The 12,865-nt window shown below is 41.7% G+C and overlaps 3 protein-coding genes and 1 long non-coding RNA gene across 6 annotated transcripts in view; 1 reads left to right on the forward strand and 3 right to left on the reverse strand.

Moving 5' to 3' along the window:
- Positions 1–1,070: 1,070 nt before the first annotated feature.
- On the reverse strand, positions 1,071–4,145 carry LOC134193754 (uncharacterized). Its single transcript, XM_062662589.1, has 3 exons — positions 3,254–4,145; positions 2,126–2,445; positions 1,071–1,237 (listed from the first exon to the last, which is right to left on the reverse strand). The coding sequence occupies exons 1-3, from the start codon at positions 4,045–4,047 to the stop codon at positions 1,071–1,073; spliced, it is 1,281 nt and encodes a 426-aa protein (XP_062518573.1). The 5' UTR covers positions 4,048–4,145.
- Positions 4,146–4,974: 829 nt separating this feature from the next.
- LOC134194273 (uncharacterized) lies at positions 4,975–7,879 on the reverse strand. The gene has a single exon (XM_062663199.1). The coding sequence runs from the start codon at positions 7,875–7,877 to the stop codon at positions 5,145–5,147; it is 2,733 nt and encodes a 910-aa protein (XP_062519183.1). The 5' UTR covers positions 7,878–7,879; the 3' UTR covers positions 4,975–5,144.
- Positions 7,880–7,998: 119 nt separating this feature from the next.
- Positions 7,999–8,528, forward strand: LOC134194276 (uncharacterized). The gene is made up of 2 exons (XR_009972182.1): positions 7,999–8,170; positions 8,317–8,528. It is a non-coding gene; the product is annotated as an uncharacterized LOC134194276 (long non-coding RNA).
- The window catches only part of LOC134194274 (guanylate kinase-like), a 4,829-nt gene continuing 297 nt past the window's right edge, over positions 8,334–12,865 (reverse strand). Inside the window, exons 2-10 of one of the 3 annotated variants that reach the window (XM_062663200.1) lie at positions 12,823–12,865; positions 11,584–11,649; positions 11,336–11,458; positions 10,183–10,224; positions 9,961–10,121; positions 9,075–9,149; positions 8,924–9,008; positions 8,763–8,848; positions 8,334–8,592 (exon numbers count right to left, since the gene is read on the reverse strand). The exon at positions 12,823–12,865 is cut by the window's right edge and continues 22 nt beyond it. In XM_062663200.1, the coding sequence (XP_062519184.1) occupies positions 8,563–8,592; positions 8,763–8,848; positions 8,924–9,008; positions 9,075–9,149; positions 9,961–10,121; positions 10,183–10,224; positions 11,336–11,458; positions 11,584–11,649; positions 12,823–12,865 (711 nt within the window). In that variant the 3' untranslated portion in view covers positions 8,334–8,562. The remainder of the gene's footprint in view (positions 8,593–8,762; positions 8,849–8,923; positions 9,009–9,074; positions 9,150–9,960; positions 10,122–10,182; positions 10,225–11,335; positions 11,459–11,583; positions 11,650–12,822) is intronic. The other 2 variants (XM_062663202.1, XM_062663201.1) reach the window with 2 other exon arrangements.

The following is a 12,865-nucleotide window of genomic DNA, read 5'->3' on the forward strand; positions in this document are numbered from 1 at the left end:
ATTCACAGGCATACATCTTTGTTCAGCTATGAGCCTTTAAGAAAAGAGACTTTGTAAAAGTCACGAGACTTGGCGATTAGCGTACTCTAAACGTATAGGGCTAAACCGACTTCCGGTCTGGAGACTGTGTCTGGCTGTCTGGCTGGCTACATGTATGTCTGTCACGGTACAGGAATGTGCCACGCCTCCTTAGTGTGGCCCAATCACGAAGCATTAATTCCTTTATGTCATACGTGGCAACCAGAGACAATGGACGAACAGCCAATCATGCGCGCGAAACTTCCTTGAGAGAGTTTTCTCACCAGAACAGTGTAATTCATGTTTGCGATTGCTAGGATCTGTCGAACATAAACAACAGAACTCACCTGTCTGCAACTGCTGACCAAAAATCGATCGCTTTCTTGGTTTTACGATATTTATACGGGAATATAACATGACTTAACCACTAGAGATTTTATGTCTCGTATACGATAACTCTACTTGCGACTAGTACGGACTTTGCGGTCACGCGAAACGACAGTCGCTATGTAGGATTTTAAATACATGTTACAAGTAGCACGTCTAGAAAGAAAATAGCGTGTAAATTCGTAATTCTTCGCGACAAATACTCCTCCTACCGTACGTGACTGTATAGTATGTATGTTAGCGTAAATATTCATGTATATGTGCTTGGTACGGTACCCGGAAGATCGACCGCTGAGTTGAGGGTTTTCCGTAGTAAAAGAAATACAAATACAAATACAATACAATACAGGATTTGAAGGGTCATAGCTGTAGAAGCGACGGTGTAAACACAGCTTCAATTACTAGTTAACTAATTACAATTAATTAAGTACTAGTTAACTAATTACAATGCAGACCTCCTGCTATCTATAAAGAGGTCTTTATCCCCATGATTCTTGCAGAACAAGAATGGATTAGGCATATCCCCAGACTATCTTTCGCCGGAAGAATGTAGGCGGAGATGGTCTGGCTACGCGAGACTAAGTTTGGACAACTCTGAGAGGTGCAGCTTTCTTCTACTGTAAGATCCCGGATGTACTTCCACGCAGTAGTTTCCGTGTCCAGATTCATGTTCTGAGAAAGTGCGGAGTCCAGGAACGTCGTTGATGAAACGGGTGTGGGTTGTGTACCAGCGGAGGAAGCTTGAGAAGAGACGTTACCTTCCACATTCCCGCAGTGAGGTGTGAAAGAAACACGCTCCCTCTGTTCTTGACTAGACCGTTGATGACGAGATCTGCATTGAGACGAATGTTGACCCAGTTTTAAAAACCAGTTCGCGCAGAAAGAACATTGATGAAGACGCACGCGAGCGATGAAATCAGCCGGAAGGAGATTGGGATCGTGAACTTGCCGAATACGGCAAAGAACGCGCTGAGCGGTGCCAGACACTTTGCAGGACTGATACGGACAAGATTCAGAACGAGACATCGGGCGACAGAGGGAAAAAACAGCAAAAGGAGCAGACGCAAAATTTGAATTTCACGCGGTCATTATCCGGGGTCTGTCCGTCCAATACATATATTTTCAACATTGAAATCTACGTACAACACAACTAAGCAACTCTGCTGTTCCAATCGCACATAATCTCTACCAAACTAAACCTCTACAGAAACATATGTTTGTCTGTCTGTCTGTCTGTCTGTCTGTCTGCCCATCATTTCTATGTGTCATATGTGTCAATGTGTCATTGATATTGCGCTGCTCATTTGCGTGTCACACTACTGTTGTCGACTCATTGTCTGCTCTTGAATATCGCGCTGTCCCCTTTAAATTTGGACTGAGCTTCTATGCAGTCCTACTCACACTTACTCATTCTTAGAACAAAGTGAATTGCTTGTTTTTGTTGAGCAGCAACTGACTTGTTTAAGTGGTTTTAGAATTTAAAAACTGAAGCATTGCTTCATCAAGACAACAAAATTGATCATGCTCAAATGTCACGTGGTCATGTGTTTTATTGTTTTTTTTGACTGGTCGGTTGGGTTTTTATGTCACAAAATTCGAGCATCAAGAAATTCAATTGATCTGACCTAACAGGCAGACATTGTCTCCAAAGATTTTATGACGTTTCTTTCACAGAAACAATTCCACTTTCCAGCATTTGAGTGTTTCTTTGCAAACCCACTGTCAACAGAATCTGAATCAAGGAAGAGAATCACACCAGAAGCCACAACGAGAGTGATAATTATGAGAAACCACAAAGACCAGCTGAATGGGTGAAAAAATTCAAAGTAACTCTTTCCAATAACGTTTGGTTTTCGAACTAAAATTCTGAGACTGCTGTCAAAGAAATTACTGGAGAAATTGACAAGCTGACTTCTGTATTTTGTAACTGTCACACTTCCTACTGCTAGATGCCAACTGCTGTTAGCATTTCCTACTTCTTCAATTAATTTATCCCATGTGTCGTTCCACGTTGTCAATTTGATTTCAATTCCAAGCTTACTTGCAACAAGTTAATGAGATCAATAGCAACTCCTCGAAATTCACTATTTGTTTCATTGTGTCCCAATTGACATGGTTTATTGCTGGTCTTGTTTATGCATTGAGTAAATGGAAATGAAGTTGGCACCAAGGCATTCAGTGTCTTGTAATGTTCAACTGGGAAATCTGGTGGAACAGTATTCGTGCCTCCAGGAAAATATACCAGCTGGCTACTTGAGTTGGTCGCAACCAGAGAAAAATTATTGGCATTTCTGGTGGCAAATAAGGATAATTCTCCTTTGTGGTAGTTGAAAAAGCTATAGTTGGATGTTTGATGTCTGTGTTTCAAAAGTAATGTTCCTGTTTGATTGTAGAATGTTGCATTGGCAAGCACATTAAAGTGTCTGTCTCTCAAAAGACGGTTTGGGTCTGAACTTGAGTTGAATGGTTGCAGATGGACTTGTGGTCGTTGCAATTGAGTTCTGTGACATATTCATAACTTAGGAGAGTGCGTGTACAGCATTGTAGGCATAAACTGAACTAAGCCACATGCTTGTCTCATCTCCACTGTAGCTCGAGTTTTGCATCATGTTCCATAAATCACCTGTTGCTGTATCATTGGTCTGCTGTCTGATACAGATTATACCATCCATCGTGGTCTCGTTAAACAGATCTGTTCCATTGGCCTCGACACTAGGCCTCCCTTTGCTTTCGGTGGTCCGACCGCGCGAGGTTAGCAACGGTACTGTATCACGTGATGTTTTCTCCGAAAAGCAAAGGACGAGGCTACTGTTCCATAGTTGTAATGCGTATAATAACCCGAGCATACCCTGACGCAAACATACCTGCTTCAGAAGCAATTCTCAAGACCGCAGCTTGCTCTTCAGGATGAAGAACAACTACAAATATGCGGAATCGATCATCCCTCAACGTGTAGATGGTTTTCTTTTCATTCTCAGTTAGTTGATCATTATGAGGCTGTTGCAAATAGACAGAATTGATGTGATAGCCAGCAGCTCTTGCTTGTTCGATGGCATATCGAACTCCATAAAAACCGTAGTCTTCATCAGAGTGAATAACAGTAACATTTCTCCAGCCAAATTGCTCGAGCACATCTCGTATGAGATCTCGCAGACGGTCATAAGCATCACCAACTCTGAACAACGTCGGATAAAGAGTTTGCAAATCAGACTCAAACTCAACATCTAACGGTGAAAGGAGTGGTACCGATGCCTCTCTTGTGATCGTAGCGATAAGTTTCGCCTCCGACGCGTCGGATCCACCTATAATGGCTGCTACGTTAGCCACGTTTACTTGCCACAATGCAGCTTGCACGGCTTGCCAGCGATCGTAAGATGTGCTGTTAACGACCACACAAATACGAGTGTTTGGCAAGATGTCTGACCTGTCGTTGATCTCGTCGACAGCCATCAGTACCGCTCGAATTGGTTGATTGAAGAGCTTGCCGTTTACCTCCACGGTCGGCAGTAACACACCAATAGTCATTTCATGCTTCAAGTCCATAGCAGAGCGACGTGTCTTCTTGCAACAATCTCGAGGTAGAGGCCTAGAGAACGCTACGTGAGCAAAAACGGCACAGTACGTGATAAGGAAAGGAGACATCGATCGATTGTTTCGGGATACGAGTTGTTTTTGAGAGCCACTAATTAATTAAAACAGTCTATTCTACAAGACATTCCCGTGAGTCACTACTGTACATACTGCCATAATCACACTCACTTGTAGGGCGTTCCCACATGCAAATTATTTTCGGTTTCGATAACGAAGTTAAGCGAGACCTGAGCGAGTCTAGATGTGAGAAATTTCGCAATTTTTGTGTTTTCCTACGTGTTACTATGCCATGTGGCAACTTTTCGCATTGCACGAAGGGGTACACGTGGTCCATTACACGGCTTAGTGACACGTGGTGAAACACGTGCAAGCGAAAAATGGGCTTAGAAACGAGGATACTTTAGAGGGTAAACCTCTATCTTCGTTTCATTATTTTAATTAACGTTTAGAATCGTTACGTTAACTTGTTGCGTGCTCGATTAATTAATTGTTGTTAATTATTGCTTGGCTCTTGATTGGCTGCTCGGGTGAATGTACAACTTGGGATGCCTACTATACGTTAATTAATTAAGGAACAGTCAACACATCCTTGTTGTCTATACTTGCATTGCATTGTTGGATGAGCTAACATTGTTCACACCAAGTTGGAAGAACAGAAAACGTAGATTCTTATCTATAATACTGTTGGCTAAAGGCTATAGTTGCATTAATTGTATCTAGAGCAATCTAGTCTTAATTAATCAATTACTAAAGCTGTCAATATTGAAATGGCGTTCTGTAAGCATGTTGAGTTTTCCAAGAATTATTCTGGCATATTTCGTTTCTGTATGTCTGTCCATTCTTCAGTGAAGTAACAAACCTCACACCTAACAGCCTTGCAGCAATGAGATGGGTGTAAACAAGCTGTTTGATATAGATGTAAAAGCAAACAGGCCAATTCTGTTGACAAGTTTAACTAACAAAGATGGCTACAGAGACTGGACTTTGATCATGTGTAAATTCACTGACGAAAAGACTTAACAATTACCCTTGAGAGGATTCGAGTTACCTGATTGTAATGATAGCTTCTTGCGTATTCTACAATTGCGTATTGACACTACAAATGGTGGAGTGCAAACAGTAGCAGTCCTCTATCAGCTCTAAATATACTAGTCTGAATCGTCTTCTACTTTTGTATAGCGTATCCCACTGTATGTGCCAGAAATCCCACTGTCCAACACCACACTGTTCTGCTTTATCTTGCGTTCGTTTCTCTGTCTGTAGTTCCTCTTTGATGTTACATAGCACCAACGCCAGACTAACAGGCTCACTTTCAAGAACACAATCGTGACTCCCATAGCACCTGCTAACATGAAAAGGCCACCGATATCATCCAATGTGATGGGCCGGATGTCGTCTTCCTGTTGCTCTTGAGGGCACGAGTTATTGAGAATACGATTGAACGTTTTCATAACAAACTCCTGCTCAACTGCTTCTAGTATAGCTTTATTGATTTGAGAGTGATACGGAATGCTTGGGTTCATGGGAAAGGCATATTTCTGGTGTTGTTCTTGTGGCCCAACAACCACAAGACTGCAGTCTGTTGATGCTAAACCCAGTACATGAGGTGTATCGGCAATATAGGCTTTGATTTGTCCAAGTTTTAGTAGCTTGATTGCATGGTGTCCATCCTTGACATCAATGACCGTCTTTAGTGACAACTCGTTGTTGACGTAGTCCCAATTAGATGTTCCAGATCTACAGCCTACGGGCACATTTGCCAAGTCTTTGTAGTTACGAATATCTTGAGTTGCATGCTTGTGTGTGAGAAAGACTGCCATGTTAGCCGTGTAGGCAGACACCATGATGAGCACCCAGAAACACAGCACAACAATAAAAACCCGAGAAAATAATTTAGTTATGTTGTCCACTCGGTGAACAGCAAAGAAAGTGCAAGCAGAAAAATACACAGCATCTGCATACAGGTGAAACCGATCACTCCATTTGCCATCACCAAGCAAAAGCGGATATTCTTCCTTGTCATGTGAATGTTCTTGCTCTTGACGTGTATTGACTGCTTTAGGATCAAGATAAAGCATCACACCAGATGTTGAAAGAAGGGTAATGATAATTAACAACCAGACTGACCAGCTGAATGGTTTAAAGAATTCAAAGAATCCTTGTTCTTCGACTTCAGGTCGGAGTATGAGAATTCGAAGACCCGAGTCATAGATACTACTGGAAAATCTGGCGTGTTGGGAGCGAAGGGAAGTCACAGTAACACTGCCAGCAGCAATGTCGTATTCTGAAGCTTTCCTCCCAACCTCCTTCACCAAATCATTCCAGCTGTCTGTCCAAAGGGTGAAATTAACACTGAGACCCATTCGGTTTGTGACACGGAGTATCAGTTCAATGGCAACCCCAATGAATTCACAGTTTGAGTGATCATTACGACCTACACACGATTCATGAGTTGTCTTGTCAATGTAGTCTGTGAAAGGATAAGAGACTGGTACTAATACATTCAGCATGTTGTGTCGTTTGGATGGTTTATCCAATGGTACAATTGTTTGATCTCCAGGGAAACGAACAATCTGTTTGTATGACTTTGAAGAAAGACTAAACAAATTGTTCTTGTATTCTGCAAACTGGAGAAATGTTTTGTTGTAGTAGTTGAGGTAAGCATAGTCAACGGCTATGGCTCTGATGTCTACATGAAATGTTCCGGTCTGATCAGAAAATATCTTTTGCGTTTTCAAGACACTCAGAAGTTGACTTCCTACAGGTGACAGAGCCGGTCGATAAACAGGATTATCACCACCTCGTACATCTTCATCTAACCGATCATCACTGTCACTATCGTTAGATTGGAAAACAATATGAAGAGCTTGTGCAATAGCATTTGCGGCATTGTATGCATGAATTGAATCGAGCCACATGCTTGTCTCACGTCCTCTGTATTGTGAGCTCTGCATGGTCTCCCACAGGATTTCTGCGGCTGTTTCATTCATCTGCTGCCTAATACAAATGATTCCATCCATTCCAGACTGCAGAAGAAGGTCGCTACCATAGTTACAATGTGCAAGTACCCACGCATAACCTGCAGCAAACATCCCCTGCTCTGCAGCAACTCTCAGCACAGCCGCTTCCTCTCCCACGTGCAGAACGACCAGAAAAATACGGTAATCGTTCTCTTTCAAACTAATAATGTCGCTTATTTCGGAACTCGTGAGTTGGGGACCATGCGGCTCTTGCAAGTAGACAGTCTTCACGTCGTATCCAAGTATCCTTGCAGTGTCGACGGCATATCGAACTCCGTTAATGCCATAATCGTCGTCCGAATGAATGACGGCCACTCTAGTCCAACTGAACTGATCGAGAACTTCCTTGACGACGAGGCCCAACCGAGAATCAGGAGCTCCGACTCGCAAGAACGTCGGATAGAGAGTCTCCGAGTCAAGTTCGTATTCTACTGCTGACGGAGACACGAGTGGAACGCTGGCTTCTTTCGCCACTGGAGAAATGACCTTCACTTGCGACGCATCCGCTCCGCCAATAATCGCGACGACTTTCGCTACGTTTACTTGCCATAGAGCTGCTTCAATTGCTTGCCACCGATGGTAGCCGGTCGTGTTGACGACGACATTAACTCGAGTGTTCGGCAAGATTCCCAATTCGTTGGGTTTCTTGTTAACCTCGTCGAAGGCCATCTGTACGGCTCGAATTGGCTGGTCAAATACTTGGTCTTGTAGTTCAATAACAGGTAGGAGGACGCCCACATTTACTTCCTTGATCGATGTTGAGCGTGTGGATGCATGATTGGTCGCCCCAAGGATACCAATCATTAAGTTGGCGAGAAGAGTTTGTAGAAAGATGAACGAGAATCTCAAACGCCATCTCATTTTCGCAGACGGGAACGTGACCGATCACTAGACACTATATCGGATTTCCTGAACGAAAGTGCCTTGCACGTGAGTCGTCAATATAACCAGACTGGATGCAGGCGTCCTGTTACTTGAATCTTACATAGATTTCGATTTCTAATTCATCATGCAGTCAAGCTGAAACTTGGACAAATCAAAGTCTAGCTGTATTGAAGACGCGCCTCACGTACTGGGTCTACATCATGATCACAAAACTGCAGTCTCTGTTGGGCCACAAGAAGAACACCAGAAAAATGCTTTGAGGAAGCCAAGTATGCCCTATCACTCTTGAAGCGAGAGGCAGGAGTATTTTGTAAACTATTTCTGTGGGTTTTTCATGCTAGTGGGTAGCATGGGGTTATGGTTTAATTAATATGTTCTTGAAAATGAGCCTCTAAATCTGACGTTGGTACTGTAGGGTTGTTCAAAAGAGTAAGGAATATCTACAGACGAGAAACAGGGCTGAAATGCAACAGAACAATGAGGGTACAATTCCTGCATGACATTCTGTACACAGCAGACAACAATCAAGAAATGATGGAGCCAATACAAAGATTGCCACTATTTCCAATTATTCATTGCAGTGTTAATTGTTAGACAAGTGTAGAATACATAAATTCTCATAACAATCGGGTCTTCTCAAACAGGGGTAGAGGGGATTCACTCAGCACTCTGCTTTAAGTTTCTCAATATCCTACAAGATTAAATGTACATGTATCAGTTAGTATGCAATACAGTGCCATACATATACACGCGGAATTGAATGGTCATGATTATTATATCAACAACATACAGGTGATTTAGCACAAAAATTTCAAATCATACCAATGGGACTCCACCCCTATGAACTACGACAACACTCACCTGAATAACTATCGCTCTCAACTCTCTGTATGCACCATCAACTGTATCATTCACAACAACATGGTCAAACACCCCTGGCTGAGTAGCTGCAATTAACATTCCAACAAACACAAACAGGTAAAGAACAAGGTCGGTGTCAAACAAGCTTCTTGTTCACTTACCATAATCTAGTTCTCCCTTTGCTGCTTTCAATCGTTGTTGGACTGCTTCTTCAGAGTCGGTCTGTCTACCTCGAAGTCTCTCTTCCTGTTATTGTTGTTAACATGTATGAGTATGTTTACTGTCTGGGTTTGACATGTTAGTACAGTGTACCAGGACTTCCATTGATGGTGGCTTGACAAGAACATAGACTGCATTCAAGTCTGTTTGTTTGACACTCCTCACACCCTGTTGAGGTAGCCAATTAGAGTATACAAAAGGGAATATTAAATGAGAAACACAAACAGAAGATAACATGATGACCATCACACTGTTAATTTGCAAAACATGTTTCTCTCTTATAGTAACATGGTTAGTTACATATGTGGGTGGGCAGCAGGCAGGTAGACACAAAGAAATAGTCACAAACAAACAGCCAAACAAAACAGCTGATGCAACATGCACACAAGCGCACAGCTACAAGCATGAATATCACACACACACACACACACACACACACACACACACACACACACACACACACACACACACACACACACACACACACACACACACACACACACACACACACACACACACACACACACAGTCACACTATGTCCACAAACAACAGATCCCACATATGAAAGAGACACAATAAAGGACTGTCCACACTAGACCAGAATGGATCACGATTTGATCACGATCCTGCTGATCGCGATCGGATTGGAATAGCGAGCGTCAACACTGCACTTTGAAAACGCTACCTCCGCCTCATTTTTGATATCACGTGACTGATGACCGATGTGTACATGTGGCTTCTTTGCTTGTGGAAAGCATTGATACAACGACGTAAGGTGAGCGAGAACAAAGACGAGCGAGGAGTGTTAGATGTTCTGACTACACGCGTAGCGTACGTGAAGGTAACGCCCACTATTTCTAATTGGATTCAACCGACCGATCGCGATCTAAACCATCTCGCGATGTGGACAGCGTTGAGGTTGGATCGCGATCGGATTGTGATGCAGTTGCCAGTGTGGACAGGCCTTAAAGCACCTACCTGCATGTCAATATCCAGCACACAAATACGTCCTGAACTGCTGACATCCATTACAGCTTTCTTGCTCGTCCCGTATAAATTGGAAGAAAATTCAGCCGACTCAATAAAATTTCCTTCTGCAATTTCCTTTTCCATGACGTCTCGTGTCACGAAATGGTATTCTAGCAGTTAAAACATGTTTACCTAAAATTGAATGAATTGTACACAACTCAGATCTCTAACCTTTTCCGTTGACTTCACCTGGTCTGGGTTTACGTGTTGTATCTGAAATCATGTAAGCAATACAATGAGTGCCTTACTGTTTGCATGTTTGTTGTTTGGCTACGTGATTGCTTGTTTGTTTGTTTGCACTCATTTGTGTTTACTGGTTTCTTTCCTCTGCTTGCTTTTTTCTATCCCTTAATACAGTTGGCTATCACAAGCTCTGTTACTGATCTCAGCCATTTTATATGTCTGTCTGTCTGTCTGTCTATCTATCTGTCTGCCCATCTGCCTGTCAATTTGTCTGTCTGTCTCGCTCTGTCTGTCTGTCCAATACATATATTTTCAACATTGAAATCTACGTACAACACAACTAAGCAACTCTGCTGTTCCAATCGTGCATAATCTCTACCAAACTAAACCTCTACAGAAACATATGTTTGTCTGTCTGTCTGTCCGTCTGTCTGCCCATCTGCCTGTCCATTGTCTGTCTGTCCGTCTCTCTGTCTGCCCATCATTTCTATGTGTCATGTGTCAATGTGTCATTTGTAGCTATGTGAGTCTACTGCTCCTTCCCAGCTCTGTTTCTTTGCTCTCGAGCACATGGATATCGCCGCAGCTCATTTGCCTGTCACACTACTGTTGTCAACTCATTGTCTGCTCTTGAATATCGCTCTGTCCCCTTTAAATTTGGACGGAGCTTCTATTTCGTCCTACCCACATTTACTCATTTTTAGAACACAAACTGAATTGCTTTTTTTGTTGAGCAGCAACTGACTTGTTTAATTAAGTGGTTTTAAAATTTAAAAACTGAAGCATTGTTTCATCAAGACAACAAAACTTATCATGCTCAAACGTCATGCGGTCATGTGTTTTCTTTATTTTGACTGGTCGGTTGGGTTTTTACGTCACAAAATCTGAGCATCAACAAATTCAGTTGGTCTGACCTAACAGGCAGACATTGCCTCCAAAAGATTTTGTGACGTCTTGGCGGTTCTTTTTGCCCTCTTCATCTATTGATAACTCAAATAGTTTTAGTTTTGTTGAAGAAATTGGCTTGCTTTCCACCCCCACAAACCAAAATGCTCACATACAAGTGAAATGCAATTGTCTGTGAGTCTGTTTACACATCTAACTGTGCCATTGTGTGTTGGTGTTTCTAAACAGAACTTACGTGATACACTGAAGCCAAATGATTGTGGGAATTCATCGAACAGCTGCTTTAGTAAAGTGCTTTTCCCAGAACCACTTGGACCAGCCACAACTAGAGGTCTCGGAACAAACTTAGAGTGTTCACCTAGTGGCACAAAACAACAGAAATAAGCAAGCACACACAAATGGTACACAAACTGACAAAAAGAAGGAAATGGAAAAACAGAACTTAGAGGCCCACAAATTGTTGGTCTGTTTTGCAGACAATACCTTGTCGCTTTCCCTCTGTAGACATCTTTGACAAGGATCTCTTGCGAATGGAATTCACCTGGACGTCTGCACATAATCCCATAGTCATTGCAACCACTTTCCACACGACAGTCAGCAAACATCATACTATAACCCATGTCACCATGTCTGTCTCATATAATACGTCACATAAAATACAGCATACAATTAGCTATGCAGTACTGTACACCACAACATGCGTGATATATAATCGTGTTAATCAAAACTAAGTTGTTGTACTGTGGATTACACTGCTATGTCTAAAGTCTACCGTATAATCTCATGATAGTATGTCTAAGCACTGAATCAGTGATGACACTAATGTCTCTTGTGGTGCAGATATGATTTCAAACCAGCTTTAGTTGGACACACTTGACCATATAATCCATACAGATATACAAACGCAGCAAATTGTCAATGTACCAAAATACAAGTAAAATCCAACATCTGTGCCCCAATAGTATGTCTAGAGGTTGGCAGATGCTAAAGAATAAACCAGTGAACGTAACATGACATCTTACCAACTCCATCTGATTAGCTGGTTACGAATAAATAATACACATGTTATGATGTACACTATAGACTAGTCAATTGCACAGATTAGCTGCAATCTACACTCCAGATGTGCAGTGCAACGAGAACGTCAAGACTGTAACAAATGGTTAGGCATCTTAGACATCGAGAGAGTAAACAAACTAATAGATGGAAAACTCTGAGAGACATGCAAACGAGCATGCATTTTGACACAGCAAACCATAAATAACAGAATTTAGGAATTACATTGGTGGCAAATGTAATTATAGTCATTGGAACCCTTTTTCTATTTTGTGAAAAGTTTTCTCACATTTCTAATAAAAAATACAAAATTTAGTTAACTGCAGTTGCATATTCAGTTGCAAACAGTGACATTACTTTATCACAGCGGTTCTTCATTGAATCAACTTCAACAAACAAACAAACTACAAAATAAATAAAAAATAAAAATAAATACTAAAATATATTTTAATCTTTTATTAATTTTTATATTTATATTTATATTATATTTATACTACATGTATAATCTAATATATTTAATATCAATAAAGATGTTGCATCCCAACGAGTCGTCATGACTACCGGAACGTCCCGTCCAAACAATTTGGAGTTACTACAATAGCAAGATGTAAGTCTAGGTTTCATCTCCCAACGCGTTATTAATACTAATGTACAGTATTTCTATACCACGGGTCATCGACTTGACAGCGACGTAGCCCACAACCATAGA

Source organism: Corticium candelabrum, chromosome 18, assembly GCF_963422355.1.
Source record: "Corticium candelabrum chromosome 18, ooCorCand1.1, whole genome shotgun sequence".
In the NCBI taxonomy this organism is placed as follows: domain Eukaryota; kingdom Metazoa; phylum Porifera; class Homoscleromorpha; order Homosclerophorida; family Plakinidae; genus Corticium; species Corticium candelabrum.

What these genes read in the sequence shown, in the direction of transcription:
- LOC134193754 (XM_062662589.1), bottom strand. Translation starts at nt 4,047, where the DNA reads ATGTCTCCTTTCCTTATCACGTACTGTGCCGTTTTTGCTCACGTAGCG. An exon ending in GCAGGTATGTTTGCGTCAGG is followed by an intron (nt 2,446 to 3,253) that starts GTATGCTCGGGT and finishes ACTTGTTGCAAG; the next exon opens with TAAGCTTGGAATTGAAATCA. An exon ending in TGATTCAGATTCTGTTGACA is followed by an intron (nt 1,238 to 2,125) that starts GTGGGTTTGCAA and finishes GTCTCAATGCAG; the next exon opens with ATCTCGTCATCAACGGTCTA.
- LOC134194273 (XM_062663199.1), bottom strand. Translation starts at nt 7,877, where the DNA reads ATGAGATGGCGTTTGAGATTCTCGTTCATCTTTCTACAAACTCTTCTC.